We start from the raw sequence: 22,030 nt of genomic DNA, 5'->3' as shown, positions 1-22,030 counted from the left end.
ATACCGCTAGTACTAAACATTTGAATCCTAGGTTATAGTGCGCACTTCGGGGAACAGTCTAAAATATAATATTGCAAGTCAAGATGAATAACAACACAGCAGACAGCAGAAAAACAGTGTATGTCTGGCTCAGCGGCATGGCTGGTTGTGTGCACCGTGAATGCATCGCCAGCCTGACGTGGATGTAACTCTGTATAAAAAGAGATGCCCTTTAAAAAGCAAAGCAAGCTAACGAGGGGGGTACCAGAGGCTCAGCACCGGAACCAGCATAAACACAGTCCATCTTCACATCCGGCAGCGGACCCTCATCGCTTGTCCCTTTGTAAAAGTGTCAACGCAGCATCGTCATGAGCATATAAGTACCCTACCAGCATGACAGTACGGGATTCCATCCTTCTTGTGTCCCCACCACATCACAGGCGACCACTCGTCCACGAGGTTGGCGAGCGTCTGGAGGTGGCCGTATGCAGCAGGCTGGGGACCGCGCGGTCGGCGCAGTGCGACAAAAGTGAAGAGTGAGGCAAATATAAACAGCGCTATGCATAAGTTCCAGATCTGCACGATGGTGTGAGGATATCGTAGCAGTTTTACATAGGCAGTAAATGCGAACCTGGGCAGTGTGAATGATTACCGTCAATCCTCCTTCTACTAGTTCCCCGTCAATGGCGGGGTTAACTGCGGTGAATGAAAGCCCAAACATCCAGTCTGTGATCGTCAAGGATGATGTTCAATAACATCGATAAAAATACTAGACAGGAATGACTCACGCAGGAAAGGCTTTGCGGCGAAAAGTACGAGACAGATTGGATGGATGAAAATTGTCTTTACCGGGTTCGTCGCCGTTCTAAGTCCCTTCCTTCCAGTAGCGCATCTCCACTGTCTTTCGTCTCGAATGACATTCGCAATGAGCTCCGAGCAATGCAACCCAAGTGTTAACGGTCCCTGGACAACTGCCATGTTGACAAAGAGCAGAGTCCACACCTCAAGATTGCTACCCCATAATCTATACTCGATGAAACTGTCCTCGACCCCATTGGGTAAGAACGACCACGTTTGTAGGGTCAGAGCACTGCCGGACCCCAACACTTCTGCCGAGTCGGGATGATGAAACCTGTCCCAGATATACATGACGAGTGTGGCCCATCCAGCGTATGCTGCAACGATCACCCAAAGAGAAATCACAACTTTCCGGATGCTAGGGTGGGCATGCCACGAAGAGGGCTGCATGTCTGATGGCCTCGCTGGACCTCCATACGTGTCTAGGTCAGACACACAATGCATGCACCGCAAAGTAGCAGGGTTCAATTGCGTGTGGTGGACCAGTGCGGCGGTCAAGTTGAAAGGTGAGGAGCTCCACGTCAATATTTTGACAGCACGCATCCCTGACAATGCGATCATCACCTGGAGGAGGAGTACGACGCCCAAAATGAGGAGAGGTAAGCCTGCGATGGCAATACTGATACCCTCCACCTCTATGGGTGCCATTAGTATTTGAAAGTCGGAACATACAACGAATGAGGCCAAGCTGTAGGATATAATGAGGAGGGCAGCCGAGATGCTGTTCAGCAGGGTGCCGTTAGGATTATACCATCCACGAGCTGCGGCCAGAAGGCGCAGATTGGTGTTGAAACGAAGCCGAGATTCTGAGGCTAGCGCGGAGCGCAATGAGATGCCGTGTATGAACCCTATGGACTCGGTGCATAACGTGACGATTAAGTTAAATGCCAGAGGCACCATCTCCTCCTGCAGGAACAACTGAACATACTTGTCAGGATTGATCAGGTTGACCACAGCTACTGTCGAGATTCCGTGATTAGCTAAAGTGATGATGCCTGCAACGATGCATAAGCAGCTGAAGATACTTGAGCATGCCACTCCGACAAGGGCATATCTGCGACTCGTCAGACTGCGGTCGTAGAAATCAGTTCTAGTATCAGCAGTGGACATCGCATCAGATATCATCCAGTCAAAGTCCTGGTCATTCGGGGGGGTGTCATATGAATGCGAACTTTCATCTGTCGGTTTGGAAGAAGCTGCCATGGGAGGCAGAGACATGAAGGCCAGTCTCTAATGAAGAGAGGCTCAGACTAGAAGGAAGCGAAAGGATAACTCAGTCTTTGGATTGAGAGACTCGTGGCCTACTACGGCAGTGCATACCTAGAAACGAAAGGAGAACTATGTAGGTAGTGAGAATGAAAACATGTATCGGTAAATGCTAATACTCACCTCAGTCTTTGGACTCAGAAACTGAGGGGAGATCGTTCTGGGGATGCAAGAATAAAAGAGACCTGTTGGAACGGAGAACGACCGGCACATGTGCGCATCATTGACACACAGATTAATTAAATGTATTTCACTTATGACCATAGCATCTGGTGTATGATGTGACTTTGTGATGGAAACACGGTATGTAGCATGGTGCGGTATTTATCAGGCTATAGGCATTAAAACAGGGCAAGCGAATGATGCGCCAAGAGCGGTGTAGTAAGCAGTGGTTGTGCTGAGTAATACTCTCACGGCCACTTGAATCAAGGGTTACCTCGTGTGCGACCTTGAAATGAGCAAGCATCTGATTCTGATACTGGTCTCTGTGTCCTTGCCACTTCCCGCGCAAGCATTAAATTATTATTATTGATCCAAGTCTTTCCGTTCACCTCCTGGTCAAGCCTCGACACGCGAGTGCGACTACAGATACCCGATGGATGCCCATAACAGGCCGACATTCAGTAGCAATAGGAACTTCACTAAGGCGCGCACTCAAAGCCCGCAAGGGCATAGATGATAGCTCCACCGAAGCGCGCTAATCTCCCCGACAAGGATTTCTACTCCTTCAGGTGTCAGTTTCTGAGCGTGCTGAAAGACACGGGGCAGATAATTTCAAGCCAGAGTTAATAGAACCCAGGGGCCAGGTCTGGAACGGTCGAAGTCAAACGCAGGAAAGATTTGACCAGCGTCACTTTAGAATGCCCTAGCACATAGGTATGGCGCATTGTGCCATGTTCAGCTTTCAGAGCCTCCGTTGATGATTTTGCTGGGCAGATGAGAACCATCTTTTCAATGGGACTGAACAGCCGGTGAGGGAGTATGATTGTGTTTCAATTTATGATGAGGAACCTAGTAAGAGTGAGTAACCTTTCTCTTGTATTTTGTTGGATCTAGCTTGTGTCACTGCTCTAGACATTCACTCTTGAAAAGGTAGAGTGCTTCATGGGCTTTACATACGACAAGAAAGTCTCTTCTTCCAGCTCCAGCTTTACTCGAAAGTCTCGTAAGCCGTCTACCCAGTGCTTGATCGGGTATCGTCATTCATGCTCGGTAACTTCCAGCCTTTGCAACAACTCCCCCTGCAGCACAGCCTAAAAACGCGGTAGATTTGGAGAAAGAGCTAGAACGTGATCTTTTAGGGCTCTCAGATGCTAATGGTGAGGTCGTGGATGATATCGATGACATTTTGGCGAAGGTCACGGGGCAAAGGCAAGAGGAAGAGGAGGAAGAGGAGGGCGAAGAGGGCGAAGAGATTGAAATACCTCCTCGTGAAGCTCCTTCGCTACCTCCGCCACCTTCAAAACCTAAAGCGCCTCGCCCTGCTGCTCCACCTCCAAAAAGCACGAGCCCGAACCGAAGCCAAAACCCAAACCCAAGGAAGTGCTGAAGGCGAAGAGAGAAACCAATTTGTATAGAGAAGATTCCGACTTAGAAGAGGTTCTTGATTTTGATCGCCCCGGTCGCCCTTCAAAACGTCCAAAGCCGCCTGTGTCAACCGGACTAGCCTTGCCAGGAACAACGTCTTCTTTCGTGCCTCCTGCTCCTCCCACAAAGCCTGCAGCAGCAGAATCGGACTCTGAAGAAGACTGGGATGAAGTCACCCACAATGATCTGGTGGAAGAAGAGATAGATCTTGACGCCTTCGGGCGGGAGATGGATGCAGAACTCGAAGAAGAATCTGACGATGATATATTGATGGCGGTAATGTCTCCAGATCTTGAATCAGTGGCGAGTGTCTCTGGACGACCCATGTCAGTCAGTCAATTCGCAGGCGGTCAACTCAGTGCGGATGAAGACGATACATCATCCAGCGAGGATAGTGATGAAGATTAAGCCCATTCCTTGCAGTACGTTATATCATCGTTGTACAACTCATGCCCTATGAATATTTTAGTTATACCACGCACGGCTGAGTCTGGGTTCTCACCATCAGTTTTTTTGAGTGCGTATGACTCTCTTCCCACTGAAAATGAACTAATTATATATATATATATTTTGAATCATTGTTTATTGTCCGGTGGGGCGAAGCCCTATGCTGGACAGTACCTACTGTATGTACTTTGTTTGTTCTGCTTATGTGCGGTGTTTGCTATGTGACTGTATTATTGGTCCAGGCTTGCGCGAGGACGATGATTGCCTTCTAACTAATTATATGCTAGTCACTATCCAGCTCTGTGATACACCAGTTGAGCCCTTCAATGAGTGGCAGAACCACAGTCTTTGACAATTTGCCAGTGTCTCCTGCCTTAGCATCTGGAAGTGCTGATGTCAATGCTTGCTTTCCCTGCGGTCATGGGAGGTATACTTAATCCCCCCTGCATCGCCATGCTTTCACTTAAGGCGTCTAGGATCTGTCTCCGCACTTTGTAAAGGTGGTCAATGGTGTGCACAGACGGGTGAAAGAGGTAGAGTTGAATGAGTAGCCATGGTAGGTCTTTCAAGTTTTTGCATCTGGTACTCTCACATTCTACTTGCCGCACCCTCTGATGTCCATGCCCTACCGTGACGACGCGACATCCTGCTGCACCCACACCTGTCCACAGCATCTTCCGACGTCTTTCTACTGCTTATCGTTTCGATGGTGCTTCCCGTGCCCAGCAGCGCCTCCAATCTGCACCTAGCACCATCCATTCACCAAACCACACCCGACCGTACATTTCAGCATTTCTTCACCTAACCGCACCTCCAGCACTGCCCACATGTGCCACTCGAATCTACAAACCCGGCGCACATTTTCAACTACCACCAGTATCCACGCACAGTATCGCCCACTCCCACCATCACTCAACCTCAGCAACTCCCAGAGCCGACTATACAGCCTAGGAGGTTTGTGAGGATGGAAGTCAGGACTGCAAGCCGAAGGAGAGGAGGGCTAGAATCCCCACGTTATTGGCATCGCGCAGCAATTCTGCCATCCGATGTCCCCTCTGGTCCACTCTTGCTACGAGGACTGGTCTGTATGGTGCAAAACGGCGTGCTTTCGCTACTGTGAGCGGTTGCACATTTTTCATGCCGATTCCTTTGGTTTTTCTAGTATTTTTGTACATGCTTACTACTAGACCACCGCCGTAAAATAAGGCTGTTCATGATTGCAGGTGGCTTACCCGCATTTTGTGAGACAGGTAGGGATGTCATCAGCGGAAGGGTGGGATGGGATTGATGTCGTCGAGACGCAGGAAGGGCGGGGATGCCATCAGCGAGGCGCGAGAAAGGCTATGTAGAATTCTGTACGTGCCTATGTAGCACTTCGTAGATCACCATCTGCAGACTGTCATCTGCAATGAAGGATCTTCCAATGGTGCCTGAACTTGATGAAACCGCACTTTAGTTGCCGAGGATAGTGATTTGAGATCCAACTGAGCATAATATACACTACACAACAGCTAGCCTACTGAAAACTTCTGGGAAACACCAGCAGTGTCATACTGAGCTCGGAGAGTCGGAGACGATATTTTTCAGGAGGGTTTCGTTTCACCTCAGTGGCGGAGCAGCGAGCACAGGCATTTTGGAGAATGGTCGTTAGAGTCCGGATGTTTATACTGAACACGTTCGTGTCTGGTAAATATTTGAATCCTAGATTATGGTGCTCACTTCGGGCGGAACAGTCTAAAGTATAATTTTGCAAGTCAACTATACGACGTGTCATCGACCAAGATCACAACCCTCCAAGACTAGATAATACTGTCCTACATAGTAGAATCTCACGGGAAATCGGAAAAAAAAAAATTCACAACGTTTCAGCAATTGCTTGAAGGTCGAAATGAACGTGTCTCTGCTAAAAGTTGTCCCAGATGTGAATGGTATAAGAACAAGACGAATTACTTGCAACGCAACAGACAGCAGAAAAATGGTATATATCTCGTTCAACAGCATTGCTGATTGTGTGCACCATGAATGCCTGATGTGAATATAGTTCCTCTATTTAAAAAGAGAAATCAAGAAATGCCGTTGGGAAAAGAAAAGCAAGTACCTCTCACGAGAGTACCAGAGACACAGCATCGGACCCAGCATAGACGCAGTCCATTTTCACATCTGGCAGTGGGTGGTTGCTCGTCCCTTTGTAAAATGTCAAAGCAGCATCATTGTGAGCATATAAGTACCCTACCAGCATGACAGTACGGGATTCCGTCCTTCTTGTGTCCCCACCACATCACAGGCGACCACTCGTCCACGAGGTTGGCGAGCGTCTGGAGGTGGCCGTATGCAGCCGGCTGAGGACCACGCGGTCGGCGCAGTGCGACATAAGTGAAGAAGCAGGCAAATATAAACAGCGTTATGCATAAGTTCCAGATCTACACGAGAATGTGAGAATGTTGTAGCAGTTATATATATGCAGTAAGTGCGAACCTGGGCAGTGTACATGTATATACCATAAATTGATACTTTCCCGCGAATGGAATCTTCGGTTATGTTGAGTGCAAGCCCAAACATCCAGTCTGTGATCGTCGAGGATGATATTCAACAACACCTATAAAAGGTACTAGACCAGAATGACTCACGCAGAAAAGGCTTCGCGATGAAAAGTACAAGACAAATCGGATGAGCGAAGATCGTCTTCACCGGGTTCATCGAGGTTCTAAGTCCTTTCCTTCCGGTAGCGCATCTCCATTGCCTTTCGTCTCGAATGACATTCGCGATGAGCTCCGAGCAATGCAGCCCAATTGTCAATGGTCCCTGGATAACTGCCATGTTGACAAAAAGCAGAATCCACCACTCAAGATTGACACCCGGCATGATATACAAGATGCAATTGGACATATTGTAGGGGGACAACGTCCACGTTTGTGAGGTTAGCGGGGGGATATCTCGTCTCATATACTTGTCCCAAATATACATGACGAGTGCGGCCCATCCAGCGCATGCTGCAACGATCAACCAGAGAGAAACAACAACTTTCCGAATGCTAGGGTGGGCATGCCACGCAGAGGGCTGCATTCCTGATGGCTTCGCTGGACCTCCATGCGTGTCTAGGTCAGACACACCACGCATGCACCGCAAAGTAGCAGGGGTCAATTGCGTATGGTGGACAAGTGCGGCAGTCAAGTCGAAAGGTGAGGAGCTCCACGTCAATATTTTGACAGCCCGCATCCCTGATAATGCGATCATCACCTGGAGGAGGAGTGCGACGCCCAGAAAGAGGAGAGGCATCCCTACGATGGCAATACCGGAATCCGCATATGTTACTATCCCTTTTACTTCTGGCCCCTATTTGAAAGGTGGCAGAACATACAACGAGTGAGGCTGAGCTGTAGGATATAATGAGGAGGATAGCCGAGATACCGTTAAGCAGGACGCCGTTAGGGTTATACCACCCACGAGCTGTGGTCAGGAGGCGCAGATTAGTGTTGAAATGAAGCCGAGATTCTGAGGCTAGCGCAGAGCGCAATGAGATGCCATGTATGAGGCCTATGGACTCGGTGCATAACGTGACGATTAAGTTAAGTGTCAGGGTGGGTATCTCCTGAATGGACAACTGAGTATTGTCTATTATATGAAGATTGGCCGCGGCTACTCCCATGACTCCGTGATTGGCTAAAGTGACAATGCCTGCAACGATGCATAAGCAGCTGAAGATACCTGAGCATGCCACTCCGACAAGGGCATATCTGCGACTCGTCAGACTGCGGTCGTAGAAGTCGGTTCTAGTATCAGCAGTGGACATCGCATCAGATATCATCGAGTCAAAGTCCTGGTCATTCGGGAGTGTGTCATATGAATGCGAACTTTCATGTGTCGGTTTGGAAGAAGCTGCCATGGGAGGCAGAGACAGGAAGGCCAGTCTCGAATGAAGAGAGGCTCAGACTAGAAGCGAAAGGATAACTCAGTCTTTGGATTGAGAGACTCGTAGCCTACTACGGCAGTGCATACCTAGTAGAAACGAAAGGAGAACTATGTAGGTAATGAGAATGAAAATATGTATCGGTAAATGCTAATACTCACCTCAGTCTTTGGACTCAGGATCTGAGGAGAGCTCGTTCTGGGGATGCCAGAATGAAAGAAACCTGTTGGAACGGAGAACTTGAACGAACGGTGCATGTGCGCATTATGGACACTCAGATTAAATGTATTTCACTTATGACCATAGCCTCTGGTGTATGATGTGATGAAAACACGGTGGCATGACGCTGTATTTATAATTAGTGTCGTTCCAAGTGAGTAGAGAGTGATGCAGCAGCGGTGCTTAGCAATGGTTGCGTAATTAATTTACATAAATCAAAATCCTGTCCTAGGGTTACCTCGTGTACGACCTTGAAATGAGCAACCATCTGATTCTGATGCTGGCTTCTGCGTCCTTTTCACTTCCCGCGCAGATGGTTGCGCCCATATTCTACAGCCAGTGTTATCTATTGGATCTTGGTCGGTTCTAAATTTTGGAGTCAGTACTAGTAAGTATGCCTAAAGTGAACGTTTGAACTGTGACGACAACTTGAACCATGGGTACCGCTCTCGCCCGTAGTTAGCTATAGGTGAGGGAATACAGCTCTTCGATTTGAGCCAAGTTTGAGGTTACCGAAATTCTCGACAGAAGTCTCGAATGATATATTTTAGGACGCGTGCCTCTGGATCTACAGACGCGCTGCCTCTAGATCTACAGACACGATCGCGTTATATGCACAGCTACATTTATCCTGCTATGTAATTCCTGCTACGTGTTGTTGGCGGGAAGAATGCCAAGCAGGTAGACCTTTAAATTCCCTTCAATTCGAGGGTAAGCTTTTCATAACACTCAAAACACTCTACTTCTCTTATTTTGCCGCACTCTTCATCCCTCTGGTGTGTCACGGTCTGGCATCCGTCTCCAAAAGAACAGTGCTGACCTACAGTATGGTAAATCCTTCCATCCTTCAGACATCCTTATGCCTCTCGATACTTTAAACGTGGATCCAGAGGCCTTCTTCTTTCGAGTAGAACGAAGCGGCCAGCTCCATATGCGGAGTTGTGAAATGCCGTCGCGACCTCCTTCGTGCGCATATCAGACACTCAGAGTTATGCCATTTCGCATTTGTTGAAATTGTCCATGGACCCGAGGGTCGTTTGCTTGTCCCTACGGGTGGGACCGCTATCCATCAGGTCTAATAATTTCTGATATATCACCTTCAAAAGTTTTCTGACGGACACTGTTTTGTACTAGTAAGTACTTTGTTGTACAATTATAGCGAGATTGTATGGTAGTGTATTATACGTACCAATAGATATCCAGAGGGAGGGGGCTTCGAATCGGAGTTCAAGGATAGCTATCGCGCCCGTGATGGTGAAATGTATATGATTTTACTTTGTGTTGATGCTATTCCTGTTCTTGACTGTTGGGGTCAACGCCGCATGCCCTGGTGATTAACTAGTAGAAGCGCTGCATTTTGACGATCGATAATAACTCGAATCCGGCGTAGCGACGAAACTTTTCGCTACGAGTTCGTGAGATTCTCGACAACGAAGCGTTGCGTTTCATCAAACGCCTGCACAAAATGCACTTGGCAATTGCTTCTTGATTGACAACGCAATACATGCCAAGCCTCCTGATTGAGCAATCATTAATGTCAGAACGAGTTGTTCAAGATAAGTAGGCGGAAGTTCCGCTCAGCCTGGTTTGTGAAGCCTTCCACAAGCCTGCTAACATTCCCTTGGCTGCATATGCTGAATCGCTACGCGCAGATTATTGTGCCTGATCTTTCTTGCAGTCGTAATTCGGGACTTACCACTCTTTGCGGAAGTGAAAGTTGATAGTGTAGAACAAAGTAGTAGAGCGATATGAAATGCGAAACGGATACAGGCCAATAGTCGAGGACGAAATGAACTTTGAACTCGGTTTTCTGTCTGAAATAGCGAACGCGGAAACCATGTCTTGCTTTCTTCAAGATAGGGAAGTAACGAGAACATTGCCAACTTGAGGCTTGCTGGAGGATGACCGCCATGAACCTCTTCAATCACTTGTGCTTGTACGAACGAGACCTCTTGTCCATGCTTTCGCCCATCGATAACTGAAACAAAGGACCACGGCTGGCATATATTCGAGATGGTTTCCGCCGACAACTGAACTATCACCAACGACTACCGTTTTCAGCCTGGTTGGAGGAGCTCACCGCACCAGTACCTAAAATTTTAGACGAGGGCTGCGACGATCGCGCCAATCGCGGCCGTGACGACCCTAGGGGTCCCTATCCTTATCGCGATCGGAACGGCGATAATCGTGGTCACGATGAGTCGCGGTGGTAAGAGTCGCGGCCTGAGCCTGAGTAGGTGTCCCTAGTCGAGCGACGATGTCCCATATACTCGCCAGGGGTTGGTGCGTGCGAGACAGAATAGTGCACCCGAATGCGACATCCATTCAGTTCATATGAAGGAGATCAGCAAGGAAAGCATACACATGAAGGGAAAACGTACAACTCCCTTGAGTTCCTGAATGCAGCGAGTAGCTTCTTCAGTGCTGGTCATTCTTATAAAGCCGAAACCACGACTGGTCGCAAACGATTGTAACTTTTTCGACTCCTCCGAAGCGAGAGAACTCGTCTAAATCCCGCTCTTGTGTCCTAATACTTAAACCGAAGACCCCAAAACTTGGGACGGGTTGGGCGCCTTCTTTGCCCTATAAGCGCCTTGCAAAACATGAGAATATGTGGAACGCACAATTGGAGCATGTATTGGCCTTTAGGAGGCGGAGACCTACGCGTTTGAGGGAGGACTAAGGTAACCGGTGCTGCGGACTTCTCGAACGAGAACGACCGCGTGATGGGCCGGCGTCCTGGTCTCTGGTTTCTGATGTAGTGGTAGCGAGTGCTGGTGCATTGTACGCATCTGAGTAAGGGTCAGCTGAAGGAGAAGTTGGTTCTCCGTATTGATTTGGCGTTGTTTGTCACTTGTCTCAAGATGTTCTTCAGCGATATGAATCAATACTAAGTCATTTCAAAACTTTAAACCAGTGACCGTGGCGTACCTAATCAGATTCCCCAGTACCACTACTATCGTCCCCAGGATCAACTCCTACGTGAGACATATTACAACGATGATTTCATCTTTACCTTCTGTTTTAGGTACAGATCCATCGTCCTGCATTCTAGATGCCTTCCGTATTGCTATCGCAAAACGCATATCGGATGCGCTGCCGCCGCTTACCCTCGAGCAGGCTTATACCGGTGTCGATTATGGAAAGAAGGGTGTAGATTTCACGGTTGCCCTTCCCCGGTTCAGGCTACCGGGCAAGCCTAACGACCTAGCACAGAAAGTTACAAGTGACGTGAGTTGATCAATATTTTAAATGTTATCCTTTCGCGTTGCGAGCATAGCTTCTGATATTTTTTTCTGCCAGTTCCAACCTGATGACTTCATCTCATCAATAACCCACGACAAGCAATTCCTCCATTTCCAACTCAACACCGCTTCCCTCATCCGCGAAGTCCTGAACCAGATCCACACCCTTACCTACGACAGCCCCACGGGCAACGCGTCATACGGTACAAACACCTCTGGCACCGGCAAGAAACTCGTCATCGAGTACTCGTCCCCCAATATCGCCAAATCATTCCACGTTGGGCATCTTCGAAGCACGATTATAGGCGCGTTCTTAGATAATCTATATAAAGCATGCGGATGGGAAGTAATATCGCTCAACTACCTGGGCGACTGGGGAACTCAAGTGAGCTTTTTTTTTTTGCTTATTTCTGAGAGCTAATCTGATTTGGTAGTTCGGTATGATCACCACCGGATTCGAAAAATACGGCTCACAGAAGGAGCTCGAAAAAGACGCGATCAAACACCTGTACGACGTCTACGTTAAAGTCTCGAAGGACGCCGATTCGGATCCGAACGTCAAACTCGAAGCCGCCAAATGGTTCAAGCGGATGGAGGATGGCGACGAGTCTGCGCTTGCGAACTGGCGAGTGTGGCGGGAGATGAGCGTCAAAAAGTACACCGAGGAATACGAACGACTAAACGTCTCATTCAAAGTCTACACGGGAGAGAGTGAGGTCGGCAAAGAGTGGCAGGATCGGGCTCTCGAACGCCTCGAAACAATGGGTCTCATCAGTGACGCTGACGGTGCTAAACTCGTCGATCTCGAAAGATGGAAACTCGGAAAGGCGGTACTCCGCAAAGCTAGTAAGTCTGCAAAAACTAACTACCTCATACACATTCTTGATCTCCACGCGTAGATGGCACCTCAATATATCTCACCCGTGACCTTGGCGGTGCCATAGAACGATGGGAGAAATATCATTTCGACAAGATGATTTATGTCGTCGCATCACAGCAGGACCTGCACCTGTCGCAGTTCTTCAAGATGCTATCATTGATGGACTTCCCATGGGCAGACCGCCTTGAGCACGTTAACTACGGCTTGGTGCTCGGCATGAGCACTCGGAAGGGAACCGCAGTTTTTTTGGATCAGATCATCCGCGAAGCCTCGTCAGTCATGCACGAGCAGATGAAACGGAACGAGGTGAAGTACAACAACATCGAAGACCCTGAGATGGTCGCTCGAGAAGTGGGCATCACGGGAATCAAGATCCAGGACATGGCTGCCAAGCGGTGAGTGACATTGTTTCATCGAATGCTGTAGCTCATCCACTACCAGGATCAATAACTATACCTTTAACTGGGACCGCATGCTTTCCTTTGAGGGCGATACCGGACCATATTTGCAATATGCACATGTCCGGCTCACCTCCATGGAGCGGAAAAATCCCGAGCTCGTCCCACTGCCACCTCCATCCCAGATTGACACTTCCTCTCTCGCTTCCTCCCAACATGCACGCGACATCGCTATCCTCCTAGGATCCTACCCCGACGTCGTGAAGACTGCATTGAAGACGCACGAGCCTAGTGGCGTAGTGACTTTCGCTTTCCGCCTTGCTCATGCGATTTCAAGCGCCTGGGAGACGCTCATCGTCAAAGGAGAAGAAGATACTGAGAAAGCTCGCGCGAGGCTGTGGCTCTACCTTTGCGCGAGGGATGTGTTAGGTGCTGCGATGCGGCTTCTGAGCATTAGGCCTTTGGAGAGAATGTAGTAGGTGTTTCTTTGCGTCCGCAGTTAAATTGATTGATATAGAAATGATGGATTGTGATTATACATAGAATGTTGGGCATACTCACTTCGACAGAAATTCTTGTTTTTACTTATGTAACGCCCTGCACAAGGCTGACGTTCAAGGTGAAACAGCCCATTAACGATCGAAGGCGACAATGGTGTCTACAGTTGAAGTGGTCTATCTAGTGATCATGAGGAACAAACTGACTTAATACATAGGGCTCTTGCACAACCAACCAACCTGTGACGCCTCGTGAATATGCAGTGACTAGTGTGACCCGAAAGAACGACTCGGAGTAAGAATTGTTCTACCTCCTTATCTAAAAGCAGAGGTCTAGACCGGACACCAAGAACGATCTGATGGAACGATGAAACAGTATGTGGTCACACAACTTTTCATCCTTGAGTTCACTGTTGTATACAATCAGCCGTCTTTCGTGTGCACAAGTGCCACGGCAAGGTTAATGATTACTGAGCGTTAACGAACACTAAGTTATCTTTGAATGAATTGCTGATAGATGGATGTGAGTTTACCTGATCCTTGCAAGACTTCATATCTTCTGCCGGCTCGCAACTCCAACCGCAGATCTCCCGCAGTTTCCTTTCTTGACACTGCTCATCTCTGGAGGCCATACGCTTCTACTTTTAGCTTCATCTCTTACCTCATTCCAGATCCTTGCAACAACAGCAGACGGGAGTATTGGACATGCGTTTGACAAGGCAGCTCGAGCACTTGGCCTGTCCTGGAGAACCAGATGCCCTGGTACAGCACTAGAGGAGCTCTGCCGCATGACAAACGATGAACTGGAATCCCTACCCGACATTCAACCGTTCACCGTGCCGATGCCGGGAAAATTTGTCTTTTCCTTTGCATCCCTGCAATCTTCAGTAGACCGCTACATTTCTCTCGCGGACGAACCTCTATCCAGTTCACATAAAATTGCCTTGACTCGTGTATTCCAGACAGCCGCGGCCCGTCAACTCTGTGCCAAGCTTATGTTGAGCTTTCAAAATCTCGAGCTGAAAGGCGAGTGTCAGGGATGTCGTCGTTCGGCGGGGTCGCCAGTAACATCTTTTTACGCGAAAGGCGAGTTTCTAAAGCTCGATTTTCTATCTCGTGCTCAGTTTCCGTAGGCTCCGAGCAGCACTGGATGAGTACAGCTCTGATGAGTGCATATCGCTCCATTCCTCCTCGCTGTAATTATGCACAGGTTAGCGTTTCAATATGCTGATCAATTCACAGGGTTTGAAATTCAATACAGACAATGCAGCGATGATTGCAGGCGGACGATACATGATACATGCATACTAGTACTGATACATCACACTGATGAGAATGAATTCGTCTCCACCGTCACCTCAATGGGCCGATGTGGCTAAATCGTGACAGTCAGTGCTCTTCCATCGCCAGTAACGCAACTACTAACCATGGCAGATCGGCCAAGATGTTTAAATATATTTTTCCAGGATCCCTGTAATTCCTCCTCTTGGGACGCCATAACGTTCAGCTCTGGGTGGTAGATGTCATGGCGCATGTGGACTTCAGAGAAATGGTTAGTTTCTGTGGCGGGCTGGAAGTAGTGTCGCGCGTTCAGGAGTGCGAAGAATGAGTTGACGTATACTGAAAAGGAACCAGTGGTCAGCATAACATTTTGAGAACACTTTGGGTCATACATCCAGCCACCAAAAAATCAACGCCGAGGAAAATGAAATTGTGCGGCATCACTGCGCACTGGAAGCATCTCAGAGATGAGATGGGTAGTACAATCATTGGAAGCTTACTGTAATCATAACTGTCAGTGAACACATGCTACATGGAATATAAGTCAAGATGTGGACTAGTCTGGAAGGAGGAATACCTCGTCAGACAGCCCGTGTTGATAATGTAAGCCATGAGCTTTGTTATCATGGAATCGGTGCTAAGTACTTCATGTTGGTATATCAGGTCGCTCGGCATGAGCAGACCGCTCCTTACCTAGAGAATCCAGTCCGGGAAGTAGCGAGAAGATAGCATAGCGATGATGCGATAATGAAATCGACAAAGGTAATCGTGCCCAGGGCCAGAAATGTCGCCCACTCGATGTTAGTCAGATCTGAGAACACATGGCACTGATAGCTACTCGCTATCAGTAATTCGTATAGTTAGGCAGCACGTTGTTTCACTCACATGGCCCAAATAAGGGCTGTCGTTGGATTACAATGATGAGCCAACCATTGTCAAAAGTGCCGAGGTTTTGAACTCCCACCGATGGCAACACCTTAAGAAATTTTCAAGACCGAGCGAAGAGGAATACCAAACATGAACTCACCTGAACCCAAAGTTACGATAACGCCCTAATATTGCATCATCAAAATCCATGCTATAATACATGATCATCGATTTAAACCCACCACTGCTATAGGAAGAACTCTTGATCGGCCCGTTCCGACTGGTACATTGCATCAATCGTAGAGACTCATTGGCTCGATATGGAAACACCTACCTATCCATATGCGATGAAAGTACAGACTGCAAACCAATAAAAGCATCACTTGAATCCTTCAAGTCGTAGATAATAGTACACTTCCAACTTACAGATGTACCCCGTAGACAATTATAACCTGCAATGGATGCGTGGGCAGATTGCAGTGCATTGAAAAAAACCACTTACAACGATGACTATTTGAAGCTGCGCGAGTCCGTCAGTATCATAGTAGAGGCCGCGCGGAGGCCCAAACTCAACTCACTTTGAAACTCCACACAATTTCTGTGAGTGCACTCATATCCGCGTAGTGGGCCACTAAGTAATAATAGACACAGTGCACTATCAAGAACAGGTGTAGAGCATCGAGTATCCTAAAATTTCAAGGAAGGGCGTAAACTCGCTGCGCTCGACAATGGCAACTGAAGAGTATACATACCAAAGCCAGGCGACCTAATGTAGCATCAACAACCGAACTGAGGGAAGGAAGCATCAACGTACAGTTAGCTTAGGGAACGACATCCCTGTGTCCCTGTGCGTCTGAAAGTAGAAAAAAGCTTGAATGTTACTTAGACCAAAGAGACTGTTCCGTGAAATATGTTAGGACGACAAGACTCGATGAAGCCCTAAGCTTTGCGAGCAGGTAGGTTACTAACATTGCTGCAAAGACGACCCCAATAAACAGTGCTCCAAATGTGTTCCCGAGGTAAAGTTGTGGAATGAGGTCCTGCGTTGCGGAAGACATTAATGCTGACTGGGGCTTGAGCCCATTCCAAGTAAAGCAACGTTTGCGCCGTACTATATATCCTGCAGCCACAAAAGGACACGAGACCAATGAATGGCATAGATCTAGATCTGTTATGTGATTCGGACTTTATAGCTTCTGCGCAGATAAGTATGCAAGTGGGAGCATACCTTTCAAACACAGCCTCACAGTGCCAGAAGGATGATGGAACACTGCTTTGGAAGTTCGAATCGTGTCACATACCACCATAGTCTTCCCATCGTTAGCTATCATTAGCCTACTCGGACTGCCTAGACATGTACAAGTTCCAGGTCTATGAAAAGAATTAGCAACAAGTTATGCTGGCGCAAAGTGAGATCAATGGCAAATTGGGCAACCCACAAGCTGAGAAACACGAGTTGCATTTTGTGCCGTACACAGCTTTCGGTAGAGGCACGGGGATTCATCATGGCTGAACCCATGATGGCCCCAGCATCCAACAATCATTCGCAAAAGGAAGTACTGGTGTAATTTGAGGGGTCCGAGTCTATTCCAGAATCCACGACCTTCACTTAGTTGGCCTTAGCCGGTCATGGTAGTGCCCGAGGCCTGTCGCGCATCGATTAAGTTAATACTAACTGACATCATGATGCATAGATGAAACTTATGACTAGTAATACCACCTTTCTCAGCGTCACTGCAGGTCCTCTTGACAACATTAACACGCCTGTTGAGTGTGAAAAATAAAACTGAATATACAACGTTGCAACACCGAGAAGATTACAATGGGTCCGAATTCCGGAAACGTGTTAACCATGATGAAGGTCATTCAAAAGTCACTAGTATCGACAGCGCTCAGTATAAGTATGGATCAGTCCAGTAAGTGCTCCGAATCTCACTCACCGAAATTTCACTCAGAGTCCCTTTATATCCCGATATCCCGATATCCCCAATTCTTATTCCACCGTTCCGCCCATCCTTGTTCCTCCGTGTCCTTTGTCGTTCTGTCGAATTTTCTGAAGCCTCAATAGACGAGCCTCGGAGCTAGGGGACGGGCACCCGGCCTTTCTCGAGCGTTTCTACCAACGTGGCGACATCAACGACATCAACTGTGCTTCAGCGTGAATCACGTTGGCTACGACAGCATAACACGGGCTGCGATAAGTTGGTTCCTCGCTGGTGACTATGATGACAGTGCACCTTCGTGCCAAGTGGAGCATTGAAAACAAGTGACTTAGAGCATGAAGCTTTGAAGTGTCTTGCAGGTGTGGCTAGTCGTATGTTCTTGAAGCTGGCACTCCTCGGAGCCTTCGATTACACAAGGACCAAACAAGGTCGACTCAAGCATGTGATCCGAAATATTCAGCTCGTGAGCAACATATGATTCGAGCTTGCGATCGAGTTAAGACATTTGGTCATGCCATGGGGCAGTATGTTGTATTACTGACAGTGTAAAGACTTGGTTTGGAAGGTCTACCTTAATCGAACTTATCCTGTCCAGAACGAGATAGTACTGTCCTACATAGAGTCTCGCTATGAATAGACATAAAATCAGAAAAAAATCGCAACGATTCAGCAATTGCTTGAAGGTCGAATTGAACGTGTTTCTACTAAAGTCGTCCCAGATATGAATAGTATAAGAACAAGACAAACTACTTGCAACGCAGCAGACAGCAGAAAAACGGTATATGTCTCGCTCAGCGGCATGGCTGGTTGTGTGCACCATGGATACATTGCCAGCCTGATGTGGATATAGCTCCTATGTTTACAAGAGAAATCAAGAAATGCCCTTTGAAAAAGAAAAGCAAGTACCTCTCACGAGAGTACCAGAGACCCGGCACCAGAACCTGCATAAACGCAGTCCATCTTCACATCCGGCAGCGGGTGATCGCTCGTCCCTGTGTAAAATGTCAATGCAGCATCATCGTGAGCATATAAGTACCCTACCAGCATGACAGTACGGGATTCCGTCTTCCTTGTGTCCCCACCACATCACAGGCGACCACTCGTCCACGAGGTTTGCGAGCGTCTGGAGGTGGCCGTATGCAGCCGGCTGGGGGCCCCGCGGTCGGCGCAGTGCGACAAAAGTAAAGAAACAGGCAAATATAAACAGCGCTATGCACAAGTTCCAGATCTGCACGTGGGTGTGAGGACATCGTGGCAGGTTTATGTAGGCAGTAAGTGCGAACCTGGGCTGTGAACATGATTACAAACGACCCATCTAGTTCCCCGTCAATTGCGGCGTTATATATGGTGAATGAAAGCCCGAACATCCAGTCTGTGATCGTCGAGTATGGTGTTCAATAACACCTATAAAAGATACTAGACGTGAATGACTCACGTAGGAAAGGCTTCGCGACGAAAAGTATGAGACAGATCGAATGAGTGAAAATCGTCTTCACCGGGTTTGTCGCCGTGCTAAGTCCTTTCCTGCTGGTAGCGCATCTCCACTGTCTTTCGTCTCGAATGGCATTTGCGATGAGCTCCGAGCAATGCAGCCCCAGCGTCAATGGTCCCTGGACAACTGCCATGTTGACAAAGACCAGAATCCACACCTGAAAATTGACACCCGGCATAACATACGAGATGAAATTGACTTCCTCATTCTGAAAATTGGGGATGAACGACCACGTTTGTGTGGTCAGCGCATTGGGGGACATGTACCCCGTGCCACCGCACTTGGCCCAGATATACATGACGAGTGCGGCCCACCCAGTGCATGCTGCAACGATCACCCAAAGAAAAATGACAACTTTCCGGATGCTAGGGTGAGCATGCCACGCAGAGGGTTGTATTTTGAGTGGCTTTGCTGGACCTTCATCTGTGTCTAGGTCAGACACACAACGCATGCACCGCAAAGTAGCAGGGGTCAATTGTGTGTGGTGGACCACTGCGGCGGTCAAGTCGAAAGGTGAGGAACTCCACGTCAATATTTTTACAGCCCGCATCCCTGACAATGCAATCATCACCTGGAGGAGGAGTGTGATGCCCAAAACGAGGAGAGGTAACCCTCCAATGGCAATACCACCCTCATATGTGAGTGACGGTGTTTGAACGTCGAAACATACGATGAGTGAGGCCGAGCTGTAGGATATAATGAGGAGGATAGCCGAGACACCATTCAGCAGGGCGCCAGCACGGGTTACCCGCGGGTATATCGGCGGGTTTTGAGTATTCTGAGGCATGGTCCTTCATTCTGGCTTGAAAACAAAAAAAAATTCATGCAAAATGGACCAGGATTGGGTGAGATATGGCTGGAACAAGTTTTAAGCAAAACCCTGCAAAGCTCCTCCCTCCACATCTGAATCTTTGAGAGAGAGTCAACCAATTTGCGAGGTTTTTGAAAAAATTCATGCAAAATGGACCAGGATTGGGTGAGATATGGCTGGAACAAGTTTTAAGCAAAACCCTGCAAAGCTCCTCCCTCCACATCTGAATCTTTGAGAGAGAGTCAACCAATTTTCGCCAAAATGCAAAAACCTCGCAAATTGGTTGACTCTCTCTCAAAGATTCAGATGTGGAGGGAGGAGCTTTGCAGGGTTTTGCTTAAAACTTGTTCCAGCCATATCTCACCCAATCCTGGTCCATTTTGCATGAATTTTTTTTTGTTTTCAAGCCAGAATGAAGGACCATGCCTCAGAATACTCAAAACCCGCCGATATACCCGCGGGTAACCCGTGCTGATCCCTAGGCGCCATTAGGGTTATACCATCCACGAGCTACGGTCAGAAGGCGCAGATTGGTGTTGAAACGAAGCCGAGACTCTGAGGCTAGCGCAGAGCGCAATGAGATGCCGTGTACGAGGCCTATAGACTCGGTGCATAACGTGACGATTAAGTTAAGCACCAGGGCCAGAATTTCCCTCTGCTGCATCATAATGTTGATAGGCTCCATGGTGAACACGATTACTCCGAAGACTCCGTGATTGGCTGAAGTGACAATGCTTGCAACGATGCATGAGCAGCTGAAGATAATTGAGCATGCCACTCCGACAAGGGCATATCTGCGACTTGTCAGACTGTGGTCGTAGAAATCGGTTCTAGTATCAGCAGTGAACTTCGCATCAGATATCATCCAGTCCAAGTCTTGGTGATTCGGGAGTGCGTCATATGGATGCAAACTTTCACCTGTTGATTTGGAAGAAGTTGCCATGGGAGGCAGAGACAGGAAGGCCAGCCTCAAATGAAGAGAGGCTCAGACTAGAAGTGAAAGGAGAACTCAGTCTTCGGATTGAGAGACTCGTACTACGGCAGTGCATACCTAGAAATGAAAGGAGAACTATGTAGCTAGTGAGAATGAAAATATGTATCGGTAAATGTTAATACTCACTTCAGTCTCCGGATTCAAAAATTGAGGAGTGTTCGTTCTGGGGATGCCAGAATAAAAGAAACCTGTTGGAACGGAGGACGAACAATGCATGTGCGCATTATTGACCTGCAGATTATGTAAATAAGTTTCACTTATGACCATAACCTGCAGTGTCTGATATGACTTCGTGATGGAAAAGCGGTCGTGTGTCGCGGTGTTTATCAGGCTATAATGTCGTTCTATTGCAGGCTAAGCGTAAGCTTATTAGTATCGGAGTGATGCAAGAGCGGTGCTAAGCAGTGGTTGTGCACTTGTCCGAGGTGAACATCTTACCATATATGTACCCTTGAAATACTATTTATGGAGGGATGATCGATCTGATGCTGGCTTGGACCGGTTAACGTCTATTTCCTTTTTTCTGTTGCTTATCAGTCGGACCTTATATACTCAGTTCTTTCGGGTAACCCTCGGACACCACCTGCCTCTTCACTCTCCCTCCGACGCCTTGTTTGCACAGTCGTTCCAATATTAATTCAGCACCTCCATTATTACGCGGTTTTCGCTGCTTTCGACTTCGTACCTGCTCTCATTGACCGGTGCTTTCCTTTCCGCGTTCATTTATTTCCGCTAGTGTGTAGGATCGTTTCGACGTCTGCAGCTGTAAATCAATCCTACTTCCTATCCCTGGACGAAATCACATCAGCGATTCGAGCCCATCTGATCATGCCCAATCACGATGTCCGATGCTACCTTCGTCCTCACTTTCCTCTGTCGTAGAAGGTCATGAGTTGTGGCAGAGTGGTACAGGATTTGATGGTAAGTCTTTTCAGTCACACATAAAAACTACAATACTCGGGCTAATGCAGGGTTACGCCTTGCACAAATATGTGCCGTATTCAAATTGCCCTCCCGCTATGGCAAATTCCCTAACCTGCTCGTGTACATCGAATGATTTTGCCCTCTACGTGATCCGCAACCTGCGACCAACTCGTCTTGTATCGACTTGCCTGTTCAACTGATAACAAACGGCGTTTCGAATCCGTCGTTAGCGTCAAAGACCTTTTGCAAGCAGGTCATTTGACGCTGAGATTTAGATCAAACAAGGTAGATGCGCTGTGAGCCAACGGTGATGTTCTCGAGCTTACTGACATCAATCCTTGCATTAATTTCCACTTATTTGATAACATGTGTAGAGCGCATATGGCACAGCTTGATATTCAGATCGCCGTTTAACAATGACTTCCTCGTATCAGA

General features: G+C 47.9%; 9 protein-coding genes across 9 annotated transcripts; 3 read left to right on the top strand and 6 right to left on the bottom strand.

The window, feature by feature from the left end:
* Positions 1 to 12: 12 nt before the first annotated feature.
* Positions 13 to 2,461, bottom strand: DFJ58DRAFT_290984 (uncharacterized protein). The gene is made up of 6 exons (XM_041379695.1): positions 2,227 to 2,461; positions 2,158 to 2,175; positions 768 to 2,087; positions 611 to 705; positions 369 to 555; positions 13 to 318 (listed from the first exon to the last, which is right to left on the bottom strand). The coding sequence occupies exons 3-6, from the start codon at positions 2,053 to 2,055 to the stop codon at positions 212 to 214; spliced, it is 1,677 nt and encodes a 558-aa protein (XP_041245268.1). The 5' UTR covers positions 2,056 to 2,087; positions 2,158 to 2,175; positions 2,227 to 2,461; the 3' UTR covers positions 13 to 211.
* A 317-nt stretch (positions 2,462 to 2,778) lies between these two features.
* DFJ58DRAFT_715740 (uncharacterized protein) lies at positions 2,779 to 4,098 on the top strand (the record flags this gene model as incomplete). The annotated part of the gene is made up of 7 exons (XM_041384155.1): positions 2,779 to 2,836; positions 2,872 to 2,887; positions 2,910 to 2,952; positions 3,045 to 3,092; positions 3,178 to 3,268; positions 3,327 to 3,645; positions 3,681 to 4,098. The coding sequence occupies 7 exons, from the start codon at positions 2,779 to 2,781 to the stop codon at positions 4,096 to 4,098; spliced, it is 993 nt and encodes a 330-aa protein (XP_041245267.1).
* Positions 4,099 to 5,864: 1,766 nt separating this feature from the next.
* Positions 5,865 to 6,235, bottom strand: DFJ58DRAFT_290935 (uncharacterized protein). Its single transcript, XM_041379694.1, has one exon. It carries the CDS (start codon positions 6,136 to 6,138, stop codon positions 5,908 to 5,910), a length of 231 nt encoding a protein of 76 aa, XP_041245266.1. The 5' UTR covers positions 6,139 to 6,235; the 3' UTR covers positions 5,865 to 5,907.
* A 3-nt stretch (positions 6,236 to 6,238) lies between these two features.
* DFJ58DRAFT_875847 (uncharacterized protein) lies at positions 6,239 to 8,020 on the bottom strand (the record flags this gene model as incomplete). The annotated part of the gene is made up of 5 exons (XM_041394432.1): positions 6,239 to 6,321; positions 6,371 to 6,557; positions 6,613 to 6,701; positions 6,765 to 7,470; positions 7,496 to 8,020. The coding sequence occupies 5 exons, from the start codon at positions 8,018 to 8,020 to the stop codon at positions 6,239 to 6,241; spliced, it is 1,590 nt and encodes a 529-aa protein (XP_041245265.1).
* A 3,157-nt stretch (positions 8,021 to 11,177) lies between these two features.
* On the top strand, positions 11,178 to 13,328 carry DFJ58DRAFT_780967 (uncharacterized protein). Its single transcript, XM_041389762.1, is given in 6 exon segments — positions 11,178 to 11,494; positions 11,567 to 11,893; positions 11,943 to 12,353; positions 12,368 to 12,370; positions 12,410 to 12,783; positions 12,830 to 13,328. The coding sequence occupies 6 exon segments, from the start codon at positions 11,264 to 11,266 to the stop codon at positions 13,260 to 13,262; spliced, it is 1,779 nt and encodes a 592-aa protein (XP_041245264.1). The 5' UTR covers positions 11,178 to 11,263; the 3' UTR covers positions 13,263 to 13,328.
* Positions 13,329 to 13,505: 177 nt separating this feature from the next.
* Positions 13,506 to 14,600, top strand: DFJ58DRAFT_290826 (uncharacterized protein). Its single transcript, XM_041379693.1, has 5 exons — positions 13,506 to 13,658; positions 13,711 to 13,806; positions 13,955 to 14,369; positions 14,417 to 14,493; positions 14,545 to 14,600. Exons 2-5 carry the CDS (start codon positions 13,801 to 13,803, stop codon positions 14,557 to 14,559), a joined length of 513 nt encoding a protein of 170 aa, XP_041245263.1. The 5' UTR covers positions 13,506 to 13,658; positions 13,711 to 13,800; the 3' UTR covers positions 14,560 to 14,600.
* Positions 14,601 to 14,604: 4 nt separating this feature from the next.
* On the bottom strand, positions 14,605 to 16,535 carry DFJ58DRAFT_744731 (uncharacterized protein; the record flags this gene model as incomplete). The annotated part of the gene is made up of 17 exons (XM_041387340.1): positions 16,401 to 16,535; positions 16,246 to 16,327; positions 16,184 to 16,197; positions 16,010 to 16,118; positions 15,934 to 15,951; positions 15,858 to 15,883; positions 15,766 to 15,791; positions 15,674 to 15,711; positions 15,592 to 15,616; positions 15,529 to 15,540; positions 15,450 to 15,465; positions 15,258 to 15,398; positions 15,142 to 15,201; positions 15,065 to 15,092; positions 14,957 to 15,014; positions 14,710 to 14,903; positions 14,605 to 14,658 (listed from the first exon to the last, which is right to left on the bottom strand). The coding sequence occupies exons 1-17, from the start codon at positions 16,487 to 16,489 to the stop codon at positions 14,605 to 14,607; spliced, it is 990 nt and encodes a 329-aa protein (XP_041245262.1). The 5' UTR covers positions 16,490 to 16,535.
* A 1,748-nt stretch (positions 16,536 to 18,283) lies between these two features.
* On the bottom strand, positions 18,284 to 19,653 carry DFJ58DRAFT_913193 (uncharacterized protein; the record flags this gene model as incomplete). The annotated part of the gene is made up of 4 exons (XM_041395311.1): positions 18,284 to 18,366; positions 18,416 to 18,602; positions 18,658 to 18,746; positions 18,810 to 19,653. The coding sequence occupies 4 exons, from the start codon at positions 19,651 to 19,653 to the stop codon at positions 18,284 to 18,286; spliced, it is 1,203 nt and encodes a 400-aa protein (XP_041245261.1).
* Positions 19,654 to 20,155: 502 nt separating this feature from the next.
* Positions 20,156 to 20,620, bottom strand: DFJ58DRAFT_726415 (uncharacterized protein; the record flags this gene model as incomplete). The annotated part of the gene is made up of 1 exon (XM_041385363.1): positions 20,156 to 20,620. One exon carries the CDS (start codon positions 20,618 to 20,620, stop codon positions 20,156 to 20,158), a length of 465 nt encoding a protein of 154 aa, XP_041245260.1.
* Between the last annotated feature and the right edge of the window lie 1,410 nt (positions 20,621 to 22,030).

Source organism: Suillus subalutaceus (assembly GCF_016647625.1).
Source record: "Suillus subalutaceus strain FC151 chromosome Unknown DFJ58scaffold_36, whole genome shotgun sequence".
Taxonomy (NCBI): domain Eukaryota; kingdom Fungi; phylum Basidiomycota; class Agaricomycetes; order Boletales; family Suillaceae; genus Suillus; species Suillus subalutaceus.
Note: the sequence above shows the minus strand (reverse complement) of the source record. Positions and strands in the feature narration are given on the sequence as shown.